This window comes from Macaca mulatta, chromosome 5 (assembly GCF_049350105.2).
Source record: "Macaca mulatta isolate MMU2019108-1 chromosome 5, T2T-MMU8v2.0, whole genome shotgun sequence".
Classification (NCBI taxonomy): Eukaryota; Metazoa; Chordata; class Mammalia; order Primates; family Cercopithecidae; genus Macaca; species Macaca mulatta.
The window spans coordinates 7,324,657-7,349,517 of record NC_133410.1 but is presented as its reverse complement, the minus strand read 5'-3'; the positions used below and the strand labels follow the sequence as shown (position 1 = coordinate 7,349,517).

General features: G+C 47.1%; 1 protein-coding gene across 11 annotated transcripts in view; it reads right to left on the bottom strand.

Annotated features, from left to right (window-relative positions):
• Nucleotides 1–24,861, bottom strand: part of EVC2 (EvC ciliary complex subunit 2) — a 184,915-nt gene that overhangs the window by 158,369 nt on the left and 1,685 nt on the right. For all 11 annotated transcript variants that reach the window (XR_013417755.1, XR_013417754.1, XR_013417756.1 and 8 more), the window contains exons 2-6: nucleotides 15,533–15,587; nucleotides 12,264–12,430; nucleotides 9,488–9,556; nucleotides 7,425–7,611; nucleotides 3,659–3,768 (exon numbers count right to left, since the gene is read on the bottom strand). Coding sequence is in view for 4 of the 11 variants with exons in the window: in XM_078003153.1 (XP_077859279.1) it covers nucleotides 3,659–3,768; nucleotides 7,425–7,611; nucleotides 9,488–9,556; nucleotides 12,264–12,430; nucleotides 15,533–15,587 (588 nt within the window). In the remaining 7 variants the exon portion in view is untranslated. The remainder of the gene's footprint in view (nucleotides 1–3,658; nucleotides 3,769–7,424; nucleotides 7,612–9,487; nucleotides 9,557–12,263; nucleotides 12,431–15,532; nucleotides 15,588–24,861) is intronic.

The following is a 24,861-nucleotide window of genomic DNA, read 5'->3' as shown; positions in this document are numbered from 1 at the left end:
CCAGCTTCGCTAACATCCAGAGAAAGGCATGGCAGCATGCCCTTGTGGAGAAACGCTTGGGGTTGGGGTTGGGAGCTGACTCCAAGCCTGTGACCAAGGTAAGTCACCTCCACTCTCCCAGCATCTAGCTCCTTCACAAAGGTAGATGCAATCCTGGGCTCTGACTGCACTGCACGTGTTCTTCTCTTACTCAAATGCACTTGATTCTCCAAGCCCCAACTCCCTGTGGGTCTATCCGTAATGTCCTCGAATATTCCTCTGCTGAGAAGATACAGGAAACAGCAAAATAAAGTGTGTGATGGTATCCACCTGTCTAACCGCATGGTGACCGAAAAGACCCACTGTGAGAACATGCTTCTTCCTGGGGGTAGAGGCACAATAGCTTGCCACTGACAGGCAGTCTATAGGGTGGTGATTAGGGCCAAGCTGAGTTAATACAGGGCTCCACTGCTCACAGCAGTTGAAACTTGGGCAATGTATTGGCCTCTCCTTGCCTCTGTTTTCTCATCTGTGAAATGGTAATCATATTCAGTTCACAGAATTGCTATGAGGATGAACTTAGGTAATATAGAACCTTGAAGAGTGCCTGGCACTAGGGAGTGCTATAAAATATTACTGCTATTGGTGGCTGTAGGTAGTAGTAGTAACATTAGCAGTAGCAGCAGTAGTAGTAGCAATAGCAGGTCAGGCGCGGTGGCTCACACCACTGTAATCCCAGCACTTCGGAAGGCCAAAGCAGGTGGATCACCTGAGGTCAGTTCAAGACCAGCCCGGCCAACGTGGTAAAACCCCATCTCTACTAAAAATCAAAACTTAGCCAGGTGTGCTGGCAGGCACCTGTAATTCCAGCTACTCAGGAGGCTGAGGCAGGAGAATGGCTTGAACCCAGGAGGCGGAGGTCACAGTGAGCTGAGATCATGTCATTGCACTCCAGCCTGGGTGACAAGAGTGAAACACTGTCTCAAAAATAATAATAATGAAAAAAAATTTTAAAAAGCAATAGCAATAGTCATAGCAGTAATATTATATAGAACCAGACTGGCTGGGTTTGGTGGTTCACACCTGTAATCTCAGTACTTTGGGAGGCCAAGGCGGGTTTATCACCTGAGGCCAGGAGCTTGAGACCAGCCTGGCCAACATGGTGAAACCCCGTCTCTACTAAGAATACAAAAGTTAGCCAGGTGTGGTGGTGGGCGCCTGTAATCCCAGCTACTCAGGAGACTGACAGAGGATAATTGCTTGAACCCAGGAGGCAGAGGTTGCAGTGAGCCCAGACTGCACCATTGCACTCCAGCCTGGGTGACAAGAGCAAAACTCTGTCTCAAAAAAAAGAACCAGACCTTGGGATTTAGAGCTTGCAGCCCAGTGAGCTCAGCAACCCATGTAATTCTCATTATAGACATGACTAAGGCATGTTTCTGTAACCTGAGCTATGCCCCTCCCGAGGTAACAAATCCCCTGATCCATGCCCTACAGATGTTATGGCAGCAGCGCTAGGAAGCAGTGGGACTTCCCAAATCCACTGTGGGCCAGCAGGGTGACCTCATGGAGGCTTCGGAGAAAATCAAAACACTGTAAGTCTTCTTTTCATGGGAGGGAAATGGAACAGTTTTAGAACATGACTGTAAAGAAAAGACACCTCTGAGGCATTCATTCACTTTGCCCTTTCTGTTCTTGAGTCACCTCTGCTTTGGAATATGTATGGTGTCTAGGAGTCTCAGGGTCTCTTGAACTGGAGCCTGAGGCTAAGTTCAGAGCCCACATTCCAGTACATTCTGCTGTGTTCCCACAGATACGCAGATAGGAGCCTAAAGTGTGCTATCAAAGATCATCTTCAACTCTTTACAAAACGTAAATCCTCACCCCAGTAAATGCATGCAGTTACGACATAAACTTCAAGGCTTCAGAAACATGTTTTAGTTCCTGGCACGAAGCCAGAAAACATGGACCAAGTGGGATTCAACACATTGTTACTGAGCACCTACTATGTGCAGGGTTCTCTTTTTGGCACTGGAGACGCAGCTGTGAACACGGCACACGAGGCCCTGGTTTCACGGAGCTGACATTCTAGTGAGGGAGGGAGGGGGTTCCTAGGGGGTGGAGTCAATATCACAGACAGGAACCAAACAAAGTAACAGGCAGGACTATTTCAGCTTGGGGCAGGGGAAGCCACGAGGAATGTCCTCCTGGAGCATGATGGGAGCCAGGCTCTGCCGAACCATAAACCTCCCCCTGCCCAAGCCAGCCCGGCCCAGGAACACACACAGCTGCCCGGGGTTTTAGCTCCTGAAGCTTCCATTTCATTTTATTCAGAGTTTCTGATTTGCTTTCTGATTCTTACCTTATCTTTTCCTTATCATTATCTTATCTTTTCTTTCTAATTGACTTGGTTTCCTGTCTTCTGAAATTGTTGGGATTTCTTTTGGGAAACCTTTTGGAATTTTATCTTTAGTTTCAAAAATCTGTCTTTGTTCTCTATTTTTTTAACTTTATACTAAATTATTTCCTGAGAGAATTGTCCTTCCCAATAGTTTCATGTCATTTTCTTGTATCTTGTATTTAGCCTCTTTCCTTTTATCTAAATTTGTCTAAGGTTTTTTGTTTTGTTTTGTTTTGTTTTCCCCTCATTGCAGCAGAAACGCCACAGTGGCCTTGCAGCCTCAGGGTAGAAGGAGGCCTCAGGAGGCAGCTGCAGGGTACAATCTGATCCTGTTATGGGACCTGGGGCAGTCACAGTCATGCTATGAGCCGCATCTTCCATGGCCGTGATAGGGAAGACTTTCTCCAGGGGCTGAAGCCACAATAAAATGGCAAAAGGAAGCAGAGCGTCATGATCTCCTTGAAGTCAGAGACCACATCTCCTCCAGCCTGTACCTGGGGCGTGCAGCACCTGCCAGGACAGGCAGCCAGCCAGTTCATTGCATAAGTGAACCCACCACAGGGGCAGTGAGAGATGGGGAGACTCACAGTAATGGTGTTATGGGCCAGACTGTTTCCCAAAATTTGTATGTTAAAGTCCGAAGTCCCAGTGCCCCAGGATGTGACTGCATTTGGAGACAGGGTCTTTACAGAAGTAATCAGGTAAAGTGAGGTTGCTAGGCTGGGTCATGGTCTTGCATGACTGGTGTCCTTACAGAAGAGGTTAGGACAGACGTGCAGCCACGGAAAGTCTTAGGAAGACACAGGGAGAAGGCAGCCTCCACAAGCCAAGAACAGGTCTCAGAAGGAATCAGCCCTGCAGACACCCTGATCTCCGGCTTCCAGCCTCCCAGACAATACATTTCTGTTGTTTTTAAGTCTAGTCTGCGGTACTTTGTTACGGTAGCCCTGGAAAATGAACAGTAATGGTAACTACTGGTTAGGTGCTTACAGTGTGCAGGACACAGTGAAAAGAATTCACATGTATTGATTACCTATCCTTATGAAAACCTTGTGTGAGGCCCAGAGGGGTTAAGTAACTTAGGCAAAGTCACAGGGGCATTACTAACGGAGCCTGGTTCACGGCAAGGTGTGTGAGACTCCAGGGCCTGTGCCCTTATCTGCTAGGTGGCATCACTGAAGGAAAGAACTAACAGGTCTTCTGTCTGAAGCGTCCCTGTTTCTAAAACAATCTCTCCTGGCAGTGGCAAGACAGAGATTAAAGTAACAAAGGTAATACCTGTGACGAGCTCTGAAAGGTAAGTTGGGCAGGAAGCTTGAGGCTCTCCCCGTTCCCAAGGTCTCCAGCCTGGAGTGTGGCTGCATAGCTGACAGCAAAGGCATCTCCCACTGTGCAGAGAAAAGCACGTGTGATTCAGTGAGGGCTCAGCCATGCCCCCGGCCGTGCCCCACCACACCTCAGACACATCCTGGCCCTTGGCTTCCCTGGTTCCAAGGGAGGCCACCATGGCAGTGATGCCTGCAGCAAGGAAGCCTTTTGTATTGCACACAGCTAGGTGTGAATTCTCTGAGTGGTAAACTGGGGACAGTGAGCTGGGTGGACTCCTGGACTCCCACTCCTGACATTTCCATTCACGAGCGGGGGTGCACTACCTGCAATAGGGCTGGCTCTCCTAGCCCTTTCTCACTGTGCAGCACGCCTCATCCCATAGGTAAGTTTGGGTGGGCCGCACTCAGCCCATCCTGCTCGGACGAGGCTGTACCAGGACTGGAGGCCTTTGCCCAGTGTGGCCAGGTGGGTGACAGAGCCCGTCTAACTCTGCCAGTCACTGTTCTCACCTAAGCTTGTCCTCCAATCTTGACTTTCTCCCTAACAGAGGTTACTTATAGCCCTAAAATGCCACAATATGCCTCATTTCTCAATGTATGCAGACCTCAAATATATATATATATGCACACACACATATACACATATATACACACATACACACACACATATATATGTGTGTGTATATATAGTAAAGAGAAGGAATGCTCACTTAGCCTAAGGAATCACTGGCATTTTTGTTTTAAAAATCTTCAACATTTTCATTTTTATTTTAAAATTTTTATTTATTTATTTCTGAGATAGGCTCTCTCTATGTTCCCCAGACTAGTCTCGAACTCCCAGGCTCAAGCAATCCTCCTGCCTCAGCCTCCTGCGTAGCTGGGACCTTAGGAGTGGACCATGCCCATCTCATTTTGTTTTCATATATCCTAGAGCTAAGATAATGAACGTAAAGTGATAAAGATAATGGCAGTGACAATGACAATGACAGGGAAGGTAGTCATAGTCAGACCTTCCCCATACAGTGGTATAACCACTCTCCATGCGCTGCACCTGCATTAACCCAGCTGATCTCCACGCACTGCCCCGAGATGGATGGAGAACACGTGATTTTCTGCAACATACAGAAGAAGAAACTGAGACTAAGAGACAGTGACTGGCTTAGGATCACCCGGGTGATGGACAGGGAGCCACCTGACCCTCTGGGTCCCATCATCTTTTCCCCAAACAACACTGGCTCTCATAAAAGAAAAGCATCAAATAATAATGATGATGAGGTCAGAATGTCAATGAACTGGGACCTGACTGGTCATTTGATTTTAGTTATCCACTTATGCTTTGGGGAAAAAAAAAAAAAAGTCACCTGAGTCCCAAGGTGAAAGTCAATGTTATACTCCTTGGCATAGCGGTGAGTTCACAGATAAATATGATTTGGACACTGCCCTCAGGGAATATACAGCCCAGTAGGCAGAGCCAAGCATGGGCATAAATAACAAGAATGGAGCAGTAAGAATAAAAATAACACCAACAGTGGCCAGGCGTGGTGGCTCATGCCTGTAATCCTAGCACTTTGGGAGGCCAAGGCAGGAGGATCACTTGAGGTCAGGAGTTCGTGACCAGCCTGGGCAACATAGGGAAACCCTGTCTCTATGGAAAATACAAAAATTAGCTGGTCGTGGTGGCACACGCCTGTAGTCCCAGCTACTCGGGAGGCTGAGGCAGGAGAATCGCTTAAACATAGCAGGCGGAGGTTGCAGTGAGCCGAGATTGTGCCACTGCACTCCAGGCTGGGCGACAAGCATGAAACTCCATCTCAAAAAAAAAAAAAAAGAAAAGAAAAGAAGAAAAAAAACACGAACAAAATACCTCCTAACACCAGGAGCCCAGGAGCACTTTCCATAGCCAGGCTGTGTCACCCTGCTTTAGCTCCCTTACCTTCACAGCGCCTTCCTGGGTAGGTGTTATTAGCATGCCCAGAGGACAGATGGAGAGCCAAGGTTCAGAGACACGCAGTGTGCACGTGCCAGAGCAGAAGTCCATGAATTCACATGTGGAAAGTGCCTAGAATGGCACGAGGCTCCAAGCAGGAAGCAGGAAGGGTCAGGTAATCTCTGTGGAAGTTTGGAGGCAGAGGGGTGACTTTGGGGCAGTGGATTGGGTGGGGCTTTCTAGAGAAGGTGACACCAGGGCCAGGTCCCAAAGAATAGAGATGATTTGTATATTCAGAATTGGGGAGAGGTGCTTTCTTGACCCACAAAAGAGCAAGAGTAGATGCTAGGAGATAGGAGAAGAGTAGGAAGCTGGGTCTGGCAGGAGCACGGACCATGAAAGGTCGGCGGGGAAATTAGAAGAAAGATGTGCAGGACCACAGGCTGGAGAGGGTGTTGGACACCTTCCCTTTACCAGACAGAGGGCCTGGGTGACACTGTCTCCTTGATTCAATCTCTACGACTCCACAATGGACTGACATTCGCACGACCAGAGCACTTCAATAGCTTTCCAGAAGCCATGCAGCTTCTCAGTCACAAGGCTGGGAGTCACCCAGGTCCATCTGAGGCTGCGTCTGTGCTCTGCTCGTGGCCCCATGCTCCATGCTTTGAACACGAATTGAAGAATAGCGGATTCATTTTTATATCATTGAAGGCATGAAAGCACTGAAGGTTACTTAGCTGGGACGTCTCATAACAACTTTTATGACATCATTTAAATCAGAGCCAGCAAAAAGGTCACTACGTGTGGGCAAGCTCCACTAGTAGCTTCTGTCAATAATAATGTGTTACGCAGTATTCTGAGGCCTCATCTAGGCTCAGAGGGAAGGAGCAGCACGTAATCCTAGCAATGTGTGCTGTGAGTACGGAGGCATGGAGTTGGGAAGAGTTCCAGACATGTGAAAAGCACGACAGTTTAATGGTTACCAGGGTGCACAGGGAGCCTGAGCTTGACTGTCAGCCTTGACAGCAGCCAGCCCTATGACCTCGGGCAAGCTTCTCAGCCACTTTAGTCCCAGTCTATTCATCTGTAAATGAGGTCCTATGAAGAATAAAGGATGTCTTTGCCTGCCTAGGGAAACTGAGTTCTGAAGCTATGGTACCAACTGAATCCCAGAAATGGTTTTAAACCTGCTTAATTGACCAATAACAGCCCACCTCAGGAATCGAACCTCTGAAAGCCAACCAGTGAGGGTGGCAGAGTCTACAAATCAACCAAGCAGCAGTGGAGTTACTCCAGTGAACATGTTCAAACACACCTGGACACACCTGGACATACCTGGACAGCTCAGGAACATGCTACTGAGATGGATGTCAACCCACTCCCACTCTGTCCAGCACAACCCAAAACAAACTTTTCATCTTCCTGAGTGATGATTAATTTCAGTGATATGAGTGACACGTATACTGGGATCCACTGTAAACTCTATTTTTGTGTATGTTTGAAATTTTTCATAATAAAAATTGACTATATATTTTTTAAAAATTTCCACAACTCTTTCCCCAAATCTAACATCTTATTAAGATAAATGAGAAATTCAGCTTTTTGGTTACAGATATTGAATGTGGTCTCTTTTTATGATACCCTGATAGTAAGATCCATTGTGAGGATTAAGTGAGTGAACACATGTAAGTCTTTAAAAATATGCCTGACCCAGAGCACATTCACCTGGAAGTATCTGTACATATTCTCATTTGTCATCCCTGGCTTCAGACTGCTCTGCTGTTACCTTGCAAAAACTTCTTGCTAAAAGCCTGGAATCCTTCCGAGGTCTTGTTTCCGATGGACTCCAGAACAGTGAGACCAGCGATGCTGTCCAGCAAGAGAAGCTCCGAGAGGTTGGCTGACGAGGGTGTCTTGGTGTTGTTAACAAGCAGCCATATGTGGGCTGTCTGTGCTTCGCTTGGCCCAGACACCTAGGGCAGGAGGAGAAGGCATGAGGGCAGATTTGCTGACAAATCCAGCTTCCTCAAATGGGGCACGAGCCCAACCTGTGCACATTAGGCATCCAGGAAGAAGGAGGGTAGCACAGCCTCACAGAGGTTCTGGGAATGCATCAGGCTCCGTATGATTTCAAAGACCCCCAGCAGGGTTTTGACCCACACTTGCCAAGCTGTTGCTTGGAGACAGTTTCAAAGAAACCGAGACAGCGAAATCATCCCTGCAGAGAATCTTAGAAGAAAAAAAAATCCAAGTGCAGAGCTAGTCAGGCTGGGGAGACTGTGACAACCAGCATTACCGAGGAAAGCAAACAGTGGCTCTTTGGTACTTAGTTATTTTAAAGATTCAGCCTCAGCCCCGGGTCTCTGATGGCCATGTGATCTCCAGGAAGGACCTGAGTAGCTCATCTGCCTCTTGGATCATCTTCCACACTCAGGCTCTGCCCAACATGTGTCTCAATGGCTCTGCTGCTAGAAGCCATCCAGTGGCCAATGCAGCAGGCTCATCACCTGGGCTCTGCACTCTTGCCCTCCCTTCCCCTCTAATCTTGTCTCCCAGCCCTCCTGCACCACCTTCTCCCCAGCTCTGCTGAAATACATGCAGGAGCTGGAAAAAAGAGAAGGAAGCAACGTGTGTGCTGAGAAGAGTGAGCTCTGGAATATAAGTGATAAAAGCAAGCTTCAGAACTGTGTGTGTAATATACTGCCACCTACGTGAATTAAAAAAGTGGGGGAGAAAGAAGGTACACATAGTAGGCATGCATGTGCACACACTTATAACTGCATGCACATGGCAGAAAAAGTCACTAGAAGGATATACAAGAAACTACTACTAACACTGGTTGCATCCAGAAAGGCAAACGATGTAGATGAGGGCCTGTGATAAAATGAGGGTGGCACAGGGAAGGCTTAACTCAGCAAGCCTGGGCTGTCCAAACCCTCCACATTCAAGAGAAAGGAATGGCCCTTGACCAGCTCCTGAGAGATAATCTCTAAAGCCTGCGGAATATCCTTGCCTGGGTCCTTTGACCTCACCAGATAGCTGATGCCAGTGATTTGTGGTGGGTGCCTTGGACCCTGCTGTACTGAAATGACCTCTGGAGGGGCTGGAGAACAAACAACTGAGGTCAGTCTCATGTGTGCTCCATGCCTATGTGACTGAGCCTGAGAAAAAGCCTGGACCTCAAGGCTCCAGTGAGCTTCCCTGGTTGGCAATATTCTATCTGCATTGTCATACATCATTGCTGGGAGAACTAAGCTCTGTCCACACGACTCATCCACTGAGAGAGGACAGCTAATGCTCATGCCTTGTCTCTCCTGGGCTGTGCAACATTCGCCTTTTTCCTTTGCTGGCTTTAATCTGTACCCTTTCTCTGTAGTGAACTGTAACTGAGCAGAATGGCTCTTCTGAGTTCCGTAAGTCCTTCTAGCAAATCACTGACCCTAAGGCAGGTGCTGGAGACCCCTGACATAAGGATAATATGTAGGATTAGTAACCATCTTGTGGGATTAGGAAGGTTAAAGACCTAAAAAACATTAAACAACTTTGAAAACTGTCAGGTACCCTAGTAATGATTAGAATCTGAAACAAAATATATCACACTTTTTTCCCATTCGAAATGATCACTGTGGATTTTTACTGACAATTATTTAATTGTAACAAAAATAATCTCAGTCCTAGTGTTGCCATATGAGATGTAAGAGACCTTGCTGTTTGTTCACTGCTCACGTGTCCAGACTTGTGTAGGTAAGCCCATGATTTATCAGTTCTTAAACACATGACTCTACTGAAATGATGTGGGCAAAATCCAATTATTTTCTCTTCAAATATAAACCACCAATGGAAACTTACCAGTGCACATTTCTGAAAAATTACTCCATTCTCAGAAGTCCCTTGAACTTCTCTTGAAATGTCCCCATACTACAATAAAACGTAAAAGTTATTAGAAAATGAGAAATATTTCATGCTATACATATATTTAATAAAAGTACAAGATGATGACATTTTTACAGGAGGGTAGAAGGATTACTGCTACTAATCCTTAAGTAATCTTGAAGTCTTATTTTTAAAAGAGCATTAAAGGATTGGAAATTAAAACTTACGGAAAGAAGAATGTGGACATGAGCTTACACCACAGTGTATTCCCGGTCTGGATACATGTGTGGGACACCTGTTGTCACAGGGACTCAGCCAACCAAGATTGACATACCAGCAAGGGAGATGTGGGCAGACGAGTGAAGATATCATTTTACATGTACCATGTGCTTCCCAGGTGGGGGCTGACAGTACTCCTGTGCACCACGGTGCACTGGGACAAAGGGCAGTGTGTCTGGGGGCAGGGGCAGCCTCTCTGTGAGCTTGATCCCTCATCAACATAGGGAATCCCCCTGCCAAGACTTGGCCTCCTCCAACCCTGCAATGGCTCCTATGAAAAGGTTCCAAAGGAAAGCCAGGGCTCATCCATCAAATACAAGCCTCCTGCTGCCTTTGAAACTTCAGGTTTCCTTTCCCTTTGACTAATAACAAGTATCTATTCATTTCTGCCCTTGCCATGCTCCCTATCCCAGGGCCCTGGCCCCTGCAGTATCCACACACCTCCTTTAAATGGGACTGGACCCTTACTTCATCAAGGAAGCTCTCCTCAGTTCTCCTTGCTGTGATGGCCACGTCTTTCCCACTCTCTGCCTTGCGCACCTGTCACCTGCAGAGGGACAAGCTGTATTCTGGGTCCCAGACTCCAGCAGCTCTCAGTAATATTAATAATCATATGTCTTGTTTATTTTTTACTTATTTTTCATTTGTGTAGACATAGGGTCTTGCTATGTTTCCCAGGCTGGTCTTGGACTCCTGGCCTCAAGTGGTTCTCCTGTCTTGGCCTCCCAAGGGGCTGGGATTATAAACGTGAGCCACCACACTGGGCCTAATAAACTGTCTGTCATTGGCTGAGGGCCAGGCATGGCACCCATCACTTTACATACATGAGTTCTATTACCCCCATTTTATAGATGAGGAAACCAAGGCTCAGAAAGGTTAACTCTCTTGCCAAAAGTCACACAGGCAGGAAGCTCGAGACTCTCCCCAGGCCTGGTGACTTCAAATCCTGTGATCTTTCCACAACATGAATTCCCTCTCCACAGCGTAGAAAATTGTGTAGAAAATTAACAAAAATGCCATTTTCAGAAGAACAGACCAACGATATGCAACGGCATCAGACTGACCCAGGCCTCTGATTCAGTTGAGCTTCTGTCCACCACACCCACTCTAATGCCTTTTTAACATGCTGGGACCGTAAGAGAATTTGCCAAAGCCCTCAAGCAGGCTTTCTCTTCTTCTGACCTTCATAGAACATCTTGTAAACAATAACTGATAAATACAGCTTGTGAAGCAAATCAACACAGAAAGGACGACTGAGTATGGAGGGTGCTGCCCTGTGAGGTGACGAGTTACCTGTTACGGGAGAGGACTGGAACGAACAATGAGTATTTGTAGTGGGGTCAGTGGTGGCCCCCAAAGGATATGTCCACGTTCTGATCCCCAGAACCTGTGAACGTGTCCGTCTTTGGAAAAAAGGTCTCTGGAGATGTAATTAAGCTGAGGATCTCAAGAGATCATCCTGGACTACCCCGGTAGGGCTGACATCCAATGACAAGTGTCCTTATAAGTAGCACATAGAGAAGACACAGACACAGAGGAGGCCAAGAACAGATGGAGGGAGACAGTCAAGCGATGCAGCCACAGCCAAGGAAGGCCTGGAGTCACCAGAAGCGGGAAGAGAGAGGAGGATCCTCCTCTAGAGCCTGCAGAGGGAACGTGGCCCGGCCAGCACCGTGATTCCAGACTTCCAGCCTCCCCAGCAGTGAGAAAATACATTCCTGTTGTTTTCAGCCATGCTGTTTGTGGTCATCTGTTACAGCAGCCCCAGGAAATTCACATCACTACTTAGCAGGGAACCCAAAAAAAGGGCTGTTGGCCATTGTAGCTCATTGGCCAAGCTTAATGGTTCTCAATACCACGTTACGTCACTGAACCTACGTGATATAAAACAGAATAGAAAACAATAGCAAGAGCATGGAGTAGTGGTTAGAGAAGAAGCTTCGAATCTTGGTTCTGCCACTTCTACCTGTGGGACATGGAACTGGTTTTTTAATCTCTCTAATCCTCAATTTCCCATCTGTAAAAGGGGAATAAAAATACTACTGTTTAAGAAACTCATAACGAGGCTCAAGTGAGATTATGCATAGAAAGTGCTCAACCCAGTGCCCGGCCCATAGTAAATGCTTGTGAAATGCTCACTGCTATTATGGGCACAGTCATCTTTAATAGCTGGGAGTCACTTGGTCTGGTCGAAGCACAATCCAATCCCCGCTTTGGAAACACCAGACGAGGCAGCCTAATGCTTGACTCAAACCTCCTCTCCATCTAAATACTGTATGTCGTGTAGCAGAAATAGCACCTTGGAAAAATAAATGGATTCACTCCCCAATGATAACTATATTTAGTCATCATTAGAAAGAGGAGGAACAGCGTTTTTTAAGCAACAAAAGCCTGTGCCATTTTATACGCAGCCCAAAATTGGTTTCTTTCCAACTTCTGGTATTCACGTTAAAGCACTGAACTTACTACTTACCAGGCGGTGTGTTACAGGAGACTCTCTTTTAAATAAGTTCTTCTTAGGCCAGGAAGGTATAAAAGCAAATAAGGAATGAGCCCATGGCCCACTAGAGGCTGCAGAGGTTGAGAGTGGGATAAAGACTTCCATTTTCTTGTCCAATTTCATTCCAAGTGGTGCTTCCACTGCAAAACAGCAATGTGCACATCTTATATAATGCAGAAAGACAGTAAGGCATAGAGCTTAAGGCAGACTACAGGGTACACAGACGGCATCTGAAAAATGTTTGCTGGGTAAGTAAGTTAATGAATGAATGGTATCATCTCTTTGCCAGGAAAATGAGACATGCTCGTTGGGAAGCTACAGAGCTTAAACACAGTATTTTTCAAAGCTTGGTCTCCTTACCTGGGTTGTGCAGCCCCACCTAGGAATCAGAACCGCTGGGCAAGAATGGTGCCTGGGGTGATTCTTACACACATGACATGAGACAGCCCTGGGCTCGAGTCCTGGCTCTGCCCCTCCAGCTATGAGTCCTTGGGCATAACCTCTAACCTCTCTATACCTCGGTTTGCTGAATTCTAAGGCAAACAGTATAGGTATTACCTTACTAGGTCCTTCTAAGCACCCGCCTACTGCAGAGTAAGCCCTCAGTGAACACCACCAACCACCATCCTAAAGAGGTTGTGTGCATGGCCAGACACAAACGCCTGCTGAGCCCTCCAGTAGCAAATGACTCTCAGGCCAGGCGTGGTGGCTCACGCCTGTAATCCTAGCACTTCTGGGAGGCCAAGGCAGGCAGATAATGAGGTCAAAAGATCAAGACCATCCTGGTCAACATGGTGAAACCCCATCTCTGCTAATAAATACAAAAAATTAGCCTGGCGTGGTAGCATGTGCCTGTAGTCCCAGCTATTCGGGAGGGTGAGGTAGGGGAATCACTTGAACCCGGGAGGCGGAGGTTGCAGTGAGCTAAGATCGCGCCACTGCACTCCAGCCTGGTGATAGAGCAAGACTCCGTCTCAGAAGAAAAACACAGTAAAATAAATAAAATAAAATAAAATAAAATAAAGAAATTACTCCCTTAGACTTTTCTCTGTGTCAATACATTTGGAAAGTTCATGGGCATTGTGTGTAAAGCACAGGAATGTCACTTGAAAGGTCCTGGCTGGGCGGTCAGGGTCCCTCTTCAGTGGATGCAGCCCAGATGCTGATCAGCTGTGGGACCTTGCACAGGTCAGCTGAGTTCTCCAGGCCTCAGTTCCCCTCACCTGGGAGTGTGGCTAAGATACCAATCAGACAGAGCTGTTGTCTGAGCAGCCAATCAAATGCCACACTGCACGTGAAAGTGCTTAGATGTATCTAATGCTTCAAGTCAGCAATTTTAGTTTTGAAATGGCCTGGATGGTGGCATTGTGCCTTCTTCAACATTTGTCTTCTATTCTAATACACACTAATTTGATGGAAAATAAGATGTACTTTTCAGTCTTTCTTACCCAGCACATTGATGGTAAAGACTACAAGTGCTCTTGAAACTTTCTATAGAATTTCAAAATATATGCAGAAAAAAACCCTAAAATTTGATTAAAAAAAGATGTGGATCTGGGTCCTCGATCCAATTACAGTATTTTTTTTCCTTCCTTGGGTTGTATCTGGGGGTGATTCAGTTCCTCAGGTTGGGATGGGATAAGGGTTCCTGCTGCATCAAGCATCGGGGGACTGATGGCCCTCGCCATGGAAACAAGCAAGTGCTCCACCGGGTCAGCAGCTGATTCAGAGCATCAGGAATGTCTGAGTAGAGCGTATGGGTGCAAGCGAGACCGGACATCCATCTCCGGACCCCAGCACAGCACCTTGGGCTAGGGCACAAATGCTTGTGCAGCAAGCAGGCAGAACATAAATTCTTAAGGCCACACCTTACCCTTAAGCGCTCCATCTCTGGTCCACCCGTTTACGCTTCTCTGGCTCTCCTGGTCCCCCGCTTTAATGAAGACTCCAAGGTGATCCCTCCCTTCAGAGAGGACCCCTCCTCTATTCAGCAAGAATCCTGCTCAGTCTACAGAGGCAAGTGGGGCCCACCCAAATCCCAGCCCATCCCATTCCCTAGGACACCAGAGTTAGGCACAGAACCCAGAAAATCCTACACATTGGCCCTAGGGATAGTTTCAGGGACAGGTCAGGGACCCACGCTGAGCCCAGGGGTCTGCACTGAAACTGTCACAGCCACTGGGAAAAGTCTACACTGCAGGTGCCAGCCATCAGACTCAGGAGCCGGGGACTGCCCACCGCATCTTTCCCACCACAGGGCAAGGATGTACCTGCCTGCGAAGGACGCTCACCAGAGGAAAGCAGGGCGGCTGAGAGGGAAGGAGAAAGGCAGAGCCGTAGGAGCATTGAGAACCTTGTGCTCCCGGGTCCAGCAGTGCCAGGGCCTGCGTGTTTCAGTTACAGATGCCAATCAATTCCTCTTGATGAAATGAGTGTCAGCTGAATTTCGACCACTGAGTGTAGCAAGCTGAATAAAGGTCCGCAAAGATAGCCAGGTCCTAACCCCATAAGGCTGTGAATGTTATCTTAGGGTCACAGAGACTTTGCAGATGTGATTTGATTAAGGGCCTTGAAATGAGGAGATTGCCTGGATTATCCTGGTGGGCCCTAAATGTCATCATAGATGTCCTTATAAGAGGGAGCCAGAGATTTGACAGACAGAAGAGAAGCAGGCCAAGTAACTATTGAGGCACGATGCCATGCTGCTGGCTTCTGAAATGCAGGAAGGCAGTATCCCTAATCCATCCCTAAGGAACGCAGGCAATGTGGCCATAGATGCTGGAAAAGAAGAAGAAATGGGCTCTCTTCTGGAACCTCCAGAGGGACCAGACACCCTGACTTTGCCCAGTGAAACTGATGTTGGACTTCTGACTTCTAGAACTGTAAGGGAATAAATGTGTGTGGTTGAAGCCACTAAGTTGTGAACATTTGTTAGGGAAGCCACAGAAAACTGATACACCCAGTTAATTCACACATTCTGTGTTTCATTCACCAGATGCCTTCAAGGGATATCAAAAAGGGCCTACCTCACTCCAGGTTCCACTGTGCACTAACACTTCGGCCAGCTCTGAGGTGCAGGCACACTGCCCTAGTTCTGTAAGGTCAGGGAATGATCTACTTGTCCAAAGTAGAGAGGTGCTGGAAGGATCAGCAGACTGTGAGGGAGCTGGAGGAAGGAGGGCTTCAGGCTTCTGGTTTTTCATGCTCAAAACAGAAGAACATCAACCAGAAGAAAAACTCACCTGCAGTCTTAAAGTGACAGCATTCTACTTTGGGCCAAACCATACAGGGCAAGTCCTAAAAAATTCAAAAGACACAGAGTCAACATGGAACACATACTTGTGAGAAGTGGCGATAAATAATCTTTGTAAATGGCTCACATGGAGAGGACCTGCATTTTTTTTTTTTTTGTTTAAAGACAGAATCTCACTCTGCCGCCCAGGCTGCAGTGCAGTGGCGTGATCTCAGCTCACTGCAGGCTCCGCCTACTGGGTTCACGCCATTCTCCTGCCTCAGCCTCCCGAGTAGCTGGGACTACAGGAACCCGTCACCACGCCCGGCTAATTGTTTTGTATTTTTAGTAGAGACGGGGTTTCACCGTGTTAGCCAGGATGGTCTCGATCTCCTGACCTCGTGATTCACCCACCTCGGCCTCCCAAAGGGCTGGGATTACAGGTGTGAGCCACCGTGCCTGGCCAAGGACCTGCACTTTTATCTGGAGGTGTGAAGTAAACTTTTCTAAGTCAGCCATCCCCGCCAGCTTCTGAGTAGAGAATTCTCTTCCCTTTCCCAGGGAGAGAATCAGTGCCCTCATGAATGCATTTCTGGGAGCTGTCAAGGGAGGACGCACCATGTGGTTAAAACGTCTTATCATCAGACAGACCTGGGTTCAAACCTCAGCCCTGCCCTCCATCAACTCTGTGACCCTGAGTGAGCCAAGAGCCTCCGAATTCCCAAGATCCTGCAAGTTTCCACAGTGTCAGATAACACACTAGATGGGAAGTGGAGAGAACTGGACTCCAGCTGGAACCATTTATTCACTGTGTGTCCTTGGCTAAGTCTCAGCCTCTCTGAGCCTCAGATCCCTCTTCTGAAAAGTGACCTCAAAGCCTCCCCTGAGTCTGCTCAGCCTCACTGGTGATGAAAATTGGTCTAAACTGAACCTGGCCAAACCCTTCCAATTTATCTTTGTCAATCACTGGGCTCTAGAAAGACTCGGACCTCTCTACTGAATAATAATAAAAGCTCTCCCAGATGGAACCTTCTCCATGTACCAGTGCTTACACTATGTGCACTGAGTGAACTGCACAAGTAGTCCCTATAGTAACCCATGAAGCATTATCCTCATTTTACAGCACCACCCCCAGTCTACGGTAACAAGGTAACACTCCAGAGCCTGGCATGCAAGCAGCCTGGCCCAGCACGTGTGCTCCCCGGCACCTGCACACAATGGCTGGTTTCTGTGTAACGGAAGGAGAAAGGATGTGTATGCGAGCTGAGCAGCATGCTCAGGACTGGCTTTGGGGTCCAGTTCCGATGACTAGTCCGTGTGGCTACCGTTCACTTGGCTCTCACGTGGGCCAGACACCACGGAAAGCATGAGATGGGACGGGATCGATGGGACACTGTTGTGGCCACCGTCTGTGTGTTTCTGTAAGGCCCAGTCCTTACAGACCTCCAGGACCCTACCTAGGGCAGTTCTGCTGGTGTGACGTAAGCCCAGCCGGACTGGAGGTTGATTTTCCCCCAAAAGTGTGGAGGAGGCTCACCCACAGAGATGGAGACTTGTGGAGGGACACAGAGGAAATAATGGAAATTGCAGAGACAGAGGCAGAGACAGGCAAGAGGTGAGGGAAGAGGGAAAACGGGTGCAGCTCAATCCAGCCAGTCTTCTCCCAAACCCACCCCAGCATTCCCCGTTGATGGAGCCAAACATTTGGCTTCAGTTTTTTCACATGGAGCTTATGTTATGTTACGGGCAGCATAAATAATTCTATTTAAAATAGTAAATTATGGTACAAACATTCTATGGAGTACCAGGCAGCTATTAAAAAGAATAAAGCAGCATGATTGAGAATTCCACTTCTGGGCACATACGCAAAATAACTGAAAGCAGGATCTTGTAGAGATATTTGCACATCTGTGTTCACAGCAGCATTATTCACAATAGCCAAAAGTGGAAGCAAGCCAAATGTCCATCGATGGATGAATGGATAAGCTAAATGTGGTCTATTCATAAAATGGAATATGCAGCCTTGGAAAGGACAACATAGGGAGACCCCATCTCTACAAAAAAATAAAATAAAAAGAAAATTAACCAGAAGTGGTGGCACATGCCTGTACTGCCAGCTATTTGGGAGGCTGAGGCAGGAGGAATTACTTGAGCCCAGGAGGTCAATGCTGCAGTGAGCTATGATCATGCCACCGCACTCTAGCCTATAAGATAAAGTGAGACCTTGTCTCAAAAAAATATTAGTAATAAATAATAAGCTGGGTATAGCGGCTAATGCCTGTAATCTCAGCACTTTGGGAGGCTGAGGAGGGCTGATCACTTGAGGTCAGGAGTTTGAGACCAGTCCGGCCAACATGGTGAAATCCTGCCTCTACTAAAAATATAAAAATTAGCCGGGCATGGTGGTGGGTGCCCGTAATCACAGCTACTTGGGAGGCTGAAGCAGGAGAATCACCTGAACCCGGGAGGCAGAGGTTGCAGTGAGCAGAGATTGTGCCACTGTACTCCAGCCTGGGTGACAGAGCAAGACTCCGTCTCAAAAAATAAACAAATAAAAATAAATTAATTAATTAAATAAAAAGAAATAATAATAGGGGAAACTATGTATGTGTGTGGCAGAGGAGGTATATGTGAACTTTCTGTGCTATGTGTTCAATTTTTCTGCAAACCTAAAACTGTTCTAAAAATTACAGTCTATTACTTAAGAACAAATATATCCATGTGGTCTCTGATATGAACATGTGCCAATAGACGGCAAGGCATCCATTGGATGGTGCACTGAACTCCACACAAATGTATCTTTGTACAACCTCTGTCCCCTGGAACTTTCTATCCATTCTTTCAGCCAGCATCTTCTGCCTGTTAGACACTGTGCTAGGGATCACATGTCAGGCAAAGCAGACCTGGCCCCTGACCTCACACAGGGACAAAGCTCTCCTTACCAGTGGACATTGCCACTTGGGAGGAAGAGGCAGGTTCCCAGGGAGCAAAGGACCCAGGCTGACCTCCATGAGAAGCCCTTGGGTAGCCCTGGTGCCAGGTACCCTCGGCCAGGCCTCCCAGGGCAATCTCGCTGGTTTCTGGGCATCTCTGATTCTTGTCCTCACCGCAGTCCCCAGCCTGGGGAGGTGCCTCTCTGGGGACTCTGGCCACCCTGGGCAGCTGCTCCCATAAGCACCATGCCAGGTGCAGCCAATAGCACCGTCCTGTGGCCAGCCTGCTCCTCCCTGTCATCCCTCTCTTCAAGCTGACACAGCTGCTGTCAAGGTCACCACAGCCACTCCAAGCTTCCACTTAATGACCAGTCCTCCTCATTGCACACACTTACCAGCAGCATTCGATATGTGCTTATTCCAGCTTCCCGTGGCTGCTGGACAAATTACTGCAAATGTAGTGCCTTAAAACAATACACATTTATTCTCTGATAGTTCTAGAGGTTAGAAGTCTGACACAGGTCTCAATGGACTAAAGTCAAAGTATTGGCAGGGCTGTGCTCTTTTCTGGAGGCTCCAGGGGATAACCCATTTCCTCCCCTTTTCCAGCTTTCAGAGACTGCTGTGCTCCTTAAGTTCATGGCCCCTTCCTCCATCGTCAAAGCCAGCAGCAGCTGAGTCCTTCTTACGCTGCATCTCTCTGACCTTCTTCCAACATCTCCTTCTGACTCTCTCCTCTGCCTGCTTCTTCCGCTTTTAAGGACCCTGATGATTACATTGGGACCATCAGATAATCCTGAATATATTCCTTATTTTAAGATCAGTTGGTCAGCAACCTGAATTCCTTGTATAATGTCAACTCCCATGGCCATGAAACCTAACATATCCACAGGTTCCAGGGGTCTAGATGCGGGCATCTTTGGGAGTCATTATTCTGCCGACCATGGTGAGCCCCTTCTCCCTTCCTGAAATGCTCTCCACCCTTGACCTTTGGGTCGCATTCCTGGTTCCCTTTTACAGAGGCCACACGTTCTCCGCCTCCTCTGTTGGATCTTTTCCTGTTCCCAGTCAAAAGACCTGGGGTTGCTCCAGGGCACTCTTTCCAGTCGAGAGTTCCTCCTGAGGTGAGCTCATCCAGCCCCTCAGATGTTAAAGGTCATTTATACACTGACTATCCCCCATGTAAATCTCTAGTCCAGATTTCTCCCCTCAAATCCAGACGTGAACGCCTAAGAGACACGTCGAACTCAACAGCAGTGATTTCCAACCCGAGGCTGCTGCACATTAGCCAGTGGCATCTCCTTTCTGCTATTTGCTCAGGCCCAAATCCTTGGATTTGTCCTTGATTCTCCTCTTTCTCTCTCTCAACCCAGAACCAATTCCAGTAAACCCCACTGGCTCGACCTTGAAAAAACATCCACAGTCCAGCAACCTCTCAGTAGCCCACCATTATCTCCCCAGTTTAGCTCCCCTCCATGGCCCCCGGGCCTCCCGCCTGCCTGCTCGCCACTTTCCTGCTCACCCCTCTGCCTGCCATCTGTTCTCACCCCTGCCACGGGGGTGCTTGGAAAGGAAACATGAGACAGGGTCACTTTCTTGCTCAAAGCCCATCCACAGCATCTCATCTTACTCAGAACAACTGTCGGAGTCCTGGCCAGAAACACGGCCTTGCCCGTCCCTCACTCCACTCGGAGATCTGCTCAGCTGTCACCTCCTTGAAGCACCTTTCCTGCCTGTCCATATCACAAGCGCTGCTCATCTCTCAGACCACTCTGCCTGCTGTGTGCATCTCTCCAGCCCCCAACCACCGGTGGACACACCACAGAGTAACATGATTCCTGCCTTTTTCCAGCTCCAAGAATGCAGGCTCCTTAAGAGCAGGGGCAGGTCTTGGTCTGCCTTGCCCTGTTGTATCTCAAGCATTTAGGACACAGCCTGGCACCTAGAAGGCCCTCAACAGCCATTGCGAATGAATGGCCCAGAGGCCTGGTCTCTACTCCCCCTCCACTGCCTCCTCCCCTTTCAATCAACTTCCAGTAGAACAGTCTGCATTGATGAAAATGGTCTAGAATCTGAGCTGTCCAATATGGTAGCCACTAGCCAGATGGGGGCCACTGACATGTGAAATGTTTAAGTTTAGTCATACATGGCGACTGTAGTGGACAGTGTCCTTTTAGACCATCTGGGAAATGGCTGTAATTTCCTCTTAGTTCTCTCTCTGTAAGAAGGGATGATAAATTAGCACAAAAATCTTGTGTTCACGTTTACAAAGCACTTTCTTGTAGAGCCTAGACACTGACAACAAGTGCGTTGGGATAGGCAAGTCTTGGTGGGCATATTCACCTCACCTGGAATCACTGAGGCCTCAGTTTCCTCATCTGTACTATGGGGATATTATACCTTCTTCATAAGGAATTTTAAAAGATTAAGGCCGGGCACGGTGGCTCACACCTGTAATCCCAGCACTTTGGGAGGCCGAGGAGCGCAGATCATGAGGTCAGATCGAGACCACCCTGGCTAACACGGTGAAACCCTGTCTCTACTAAAAATACAAAAAATTAGCTGGGCATGGTGGCAGGTGCCTGTAGTCCACTGCACTCCAGCCTGGGTGACAGAGCGAGACTCGGCCTCAAAAAAAAAAAAAAAATATATTAAACCAGAAAATAAATGTAAAGCTTTAGCATAGTGCCCAGCACAGAGTAAATACACAGCAAATATACAATTGTTATTATTGCTATTATTACTACATATTACTATGTATTGCCATCCAGTAAGTCCTTACTTAACATCATTGATAGGTTCATAGAAACTGTGACTTTAAGCCAAATGGCATACTGTATAGCAAAACCAAATTTACCATAGGCTAGTTAATACAGACAAGAGCTGTTCCTATAGCATACAGCGCTTCTTTTGCTTAAAGTCAAAGTATCCAAGAACCTACTGATGTCCCGTGAGGAGTTACTGCATATCATCATAACTATTATTATCACTGCTCTTGTTACTGTTCTTATCATCACCATCATCATCATTTCTGATAATGCCAAGAAGTAACTATAAAATCACCACTTTGCAGATGAGGAATGTGAGTCTCCGAGCTGGACTGAGCACCAACTTCAGGAGAATGGAGACTCAGGCACGTTGAGTGCTATATCCCCAGGAGCCGCACAGAAGCATCAAGAGTACCCAATAAATATTTATAAATTGACACATGAAATATCCAAGTGTCCACAGCTAGTAAACAGTAAAGCTGAGGTCAGAACTCATGTTTCTAGACTCTTAGCCCCGGTTCCAAACCCTCAGCCACTGCCTCACCACTTCCTGCCAACCTCAGTTACTTCACTTGCATTCACTCATTCAACAAATACTTTTGATCACCTACTATGTGCTATTTTGAAAATGAGGATACATCGCCAAAGGAGACATCAAATGCTCTACTCTCAAAACACTATTTAGGAAAATTACCAGCAAAATCATAGTATACTATATATAATTCAAACAAAACAGTAACATACCGTAAATAGTATATTAGAAGGTGATAAGAACAGTGGAGCAAAATAAAGAAGGAAAAAGGGACAGAGATGGGGTGATGTTGAAAGGGCTGTTGGGGTATCGGGGGAGGAGCATTCACTTAGGCAGAGGAAAGACATGTGCAAGGGCCCTGAGGTGAGAACACACCCAGGTGTTCAAGGAACACAAGGAGGTCCGGGTGCCTGAGCAGGGCGAGTGAGTGGTTTCTGCTCTGGGGACAATGGGAAACCACCATGAGCTACTCTGTGATGAGTGGCATAATAGTCATTTTAAATGGGACACTCTGGCTGCTCTGTTGAGAACAGAGAAGTACTCAAGGGGAGACACAAGGAGGTCAGTTAGGCGGCTCCACAATAATCCCAGAGAGAAGGTGGCAATTCAGATGAAGATGGTGTTTGTAAAGAGAGTGAAAACTGTGCTAATTGTGGGTGTGTTTTGAAAATAAAACCCACGCGATGTGCTGACTAAATGTGGGGCTTGGGGAGAGGGAGGAGGCTAGGAGGGTGCCAAGGCCTTCGGGTCCAGGAAGAAGAAAGACAGAGGAACCACTGGCAGGAAGGGAGCCTAGGGGCAGGATTTAGGTTCTGCCTTGGTGCATCAGTTGTGGAGTGCCCATGAGTCTCCACGAACCATGGCAGGTAGGCCTGCAGATCCATGGTGGAGCTCAGATAAGGTCTTGGCTGGACATGGAAATTCGGGAGCTGCCAGTGGATAGATAGATCACCAAGGATGTGAGTGTTGACAGAGGGAAGAAGAGAACCCAGCACTGAGCCCTGGGGTGCTCCGGCCATTAAAGATCAAGTGAAGCACAGACACCCTCAAGATCTCCATCTTTCCTGACCAAGCTCTCAGGAAGTTTTGTTTTGTTGTTGTTGTTGTTTGAGAGAGGGTCTTGTTCTGCCATTCAGGCTGGAGTGCAGTAGTGAGATCATAGCTCATTGCATCCTCACACTCCTGGTTTCAAGCCATCTTCCTTCCTCAGCCTCCTGAGAACCTGGGAATACACAGGCATGTGCTATCACACCCAGCTAATAAAATATATATATATATGTTTTTGTAGAGGTGAGGGTCTCACTGTGTTTCCCAGGCTGCTTTTGAACTCCTGACCTCAAGCTATCCTCCTGACTTAGCCTCCCAAAGTGTTGGGATTACAGGCGTGAGTTTATTTGACTAATAGTTCCCTTAACTTGGAATTCCAAGGCTGCAATTTTGAAAGCTATAGTAATTACACAGTGTAACAGATAATGTTACATCGTATCTGGCTGATTTTTTGTTGTTCTTTTCTACAAATTTGGGACACACCCAATCCACTGAACTTGGCATCACAACCAACCTAAATTACTGTTGTGTGGTGCTTCAAGTAAAATAACAAAATGATACTATTAGCATAATGAAATGGTGAAAATGATGAAAGGATCCCATTCTGAAATAGACACTTATCTTTCAAAGGGGCTGGGTGGTTTCTTTCATCTGAATTCTTAGGACATCAGATAAGGCTTGCTACTGAGCAGTGATTTCTCAGACTTGTTGGTCTTGGGACTTCTTTACAGATTTGCCAATTATTGAAGGCTCCAAAAAACTTTTGTTTGTGCTGATTATATTTATCAACATGTACTCTCTTTAAATTAAAGGTGAGAATATTTTAAAGTGTCTATTAATTCATTTTAAATAGCAATAACAATGTCATTCCATATTAACATAAACAGCATATTTTCTGAAAACTAAACTAAAACTTTTATTTTCTAAAATAAAAAAGTGAGAAGAATTACTTTTTTTTTTTTTTTTTTTACATTTTTGCAAACCTCATCTATGTCTGACTTAATGGAAAGAGTTGGATTCTTAAATCTGCTTGTACATTAAATCTGCTGCAATATCACACTTCCTGTCACCTTGGAAAACTCCATCACACAATTGTGAGAAAATGAGTAGACAAAGTAAGTAATATCTCAGCATTACTGTGAAAATAGCTCTGACTCCATGGACCCTATAATGGTTCAGTGACCCCAGGGAGTCCCTGGGCCCCACTTTAAGAACCACTGGGGAATAAAATGCATTCCCAGTGGGCATCAAATGATGAAATTAAAAAAGGTAAAATCCCCGCCCACAGTAACTCACAGTCCAGCAAAGGAAACAGACAAGCAGCCAAAACGATGTGTTAAATGTTCTCACCAAGACATGTCCCAGCATCAGGGTGCCAGAGACTTGGAATATGACAAGCCCCTCCTACATGTGGGCCACACCCACGATGATTCCTCCACCTGGGATGTCCTCTCCCCACTCTTTCCCTGGCTAAACCTGCCCATCCTTCAAGTCTCAACTGACCTCCCAGACTAAATGATCTCCTTCCTCTGCCCTCTCTCATGGCTCCCCATCCTCCTCCTTACAGCAATCACAGTGTGCAATTAGGCATTGGTCTCCCAGCCCCCTGCACACAGCACGGGACTTAGCAAAGGTGCAATTAATATATATAGAGAGATATAGATATTGAATGAATGGATGGATAGATGGCATCAAATAATTACATGAAGGCATCAAATAATTACAATAGGAAGAACTAACCTGTGCCTTAGGGAACTGTGCTCTGGAAACAGCCCTTACACCACTGCTCAGAAGAGAAAGCAGAGACCTGAGGGCTGTGACTTGCCCCAGGCCCCAGAAGAGGGAGTGGCCAAGGCAGGGACACACATGGCTGGAGCTCTTTCCTGTACAGTGTGCAGAAGGGCTGTCCAAGACAGGCCCAGAGAGATGGAGCAAGGCTGGTCCCATGGACAGCTGGGATGGGTGTGGGCAGGGCCAGGGCCCAGGGGATGTGCTCAAGATGCCAAGGGCACCTGAACACAGGTGCTCATTCCCAGATTCCTGCAAAGGCAGGGGCGGC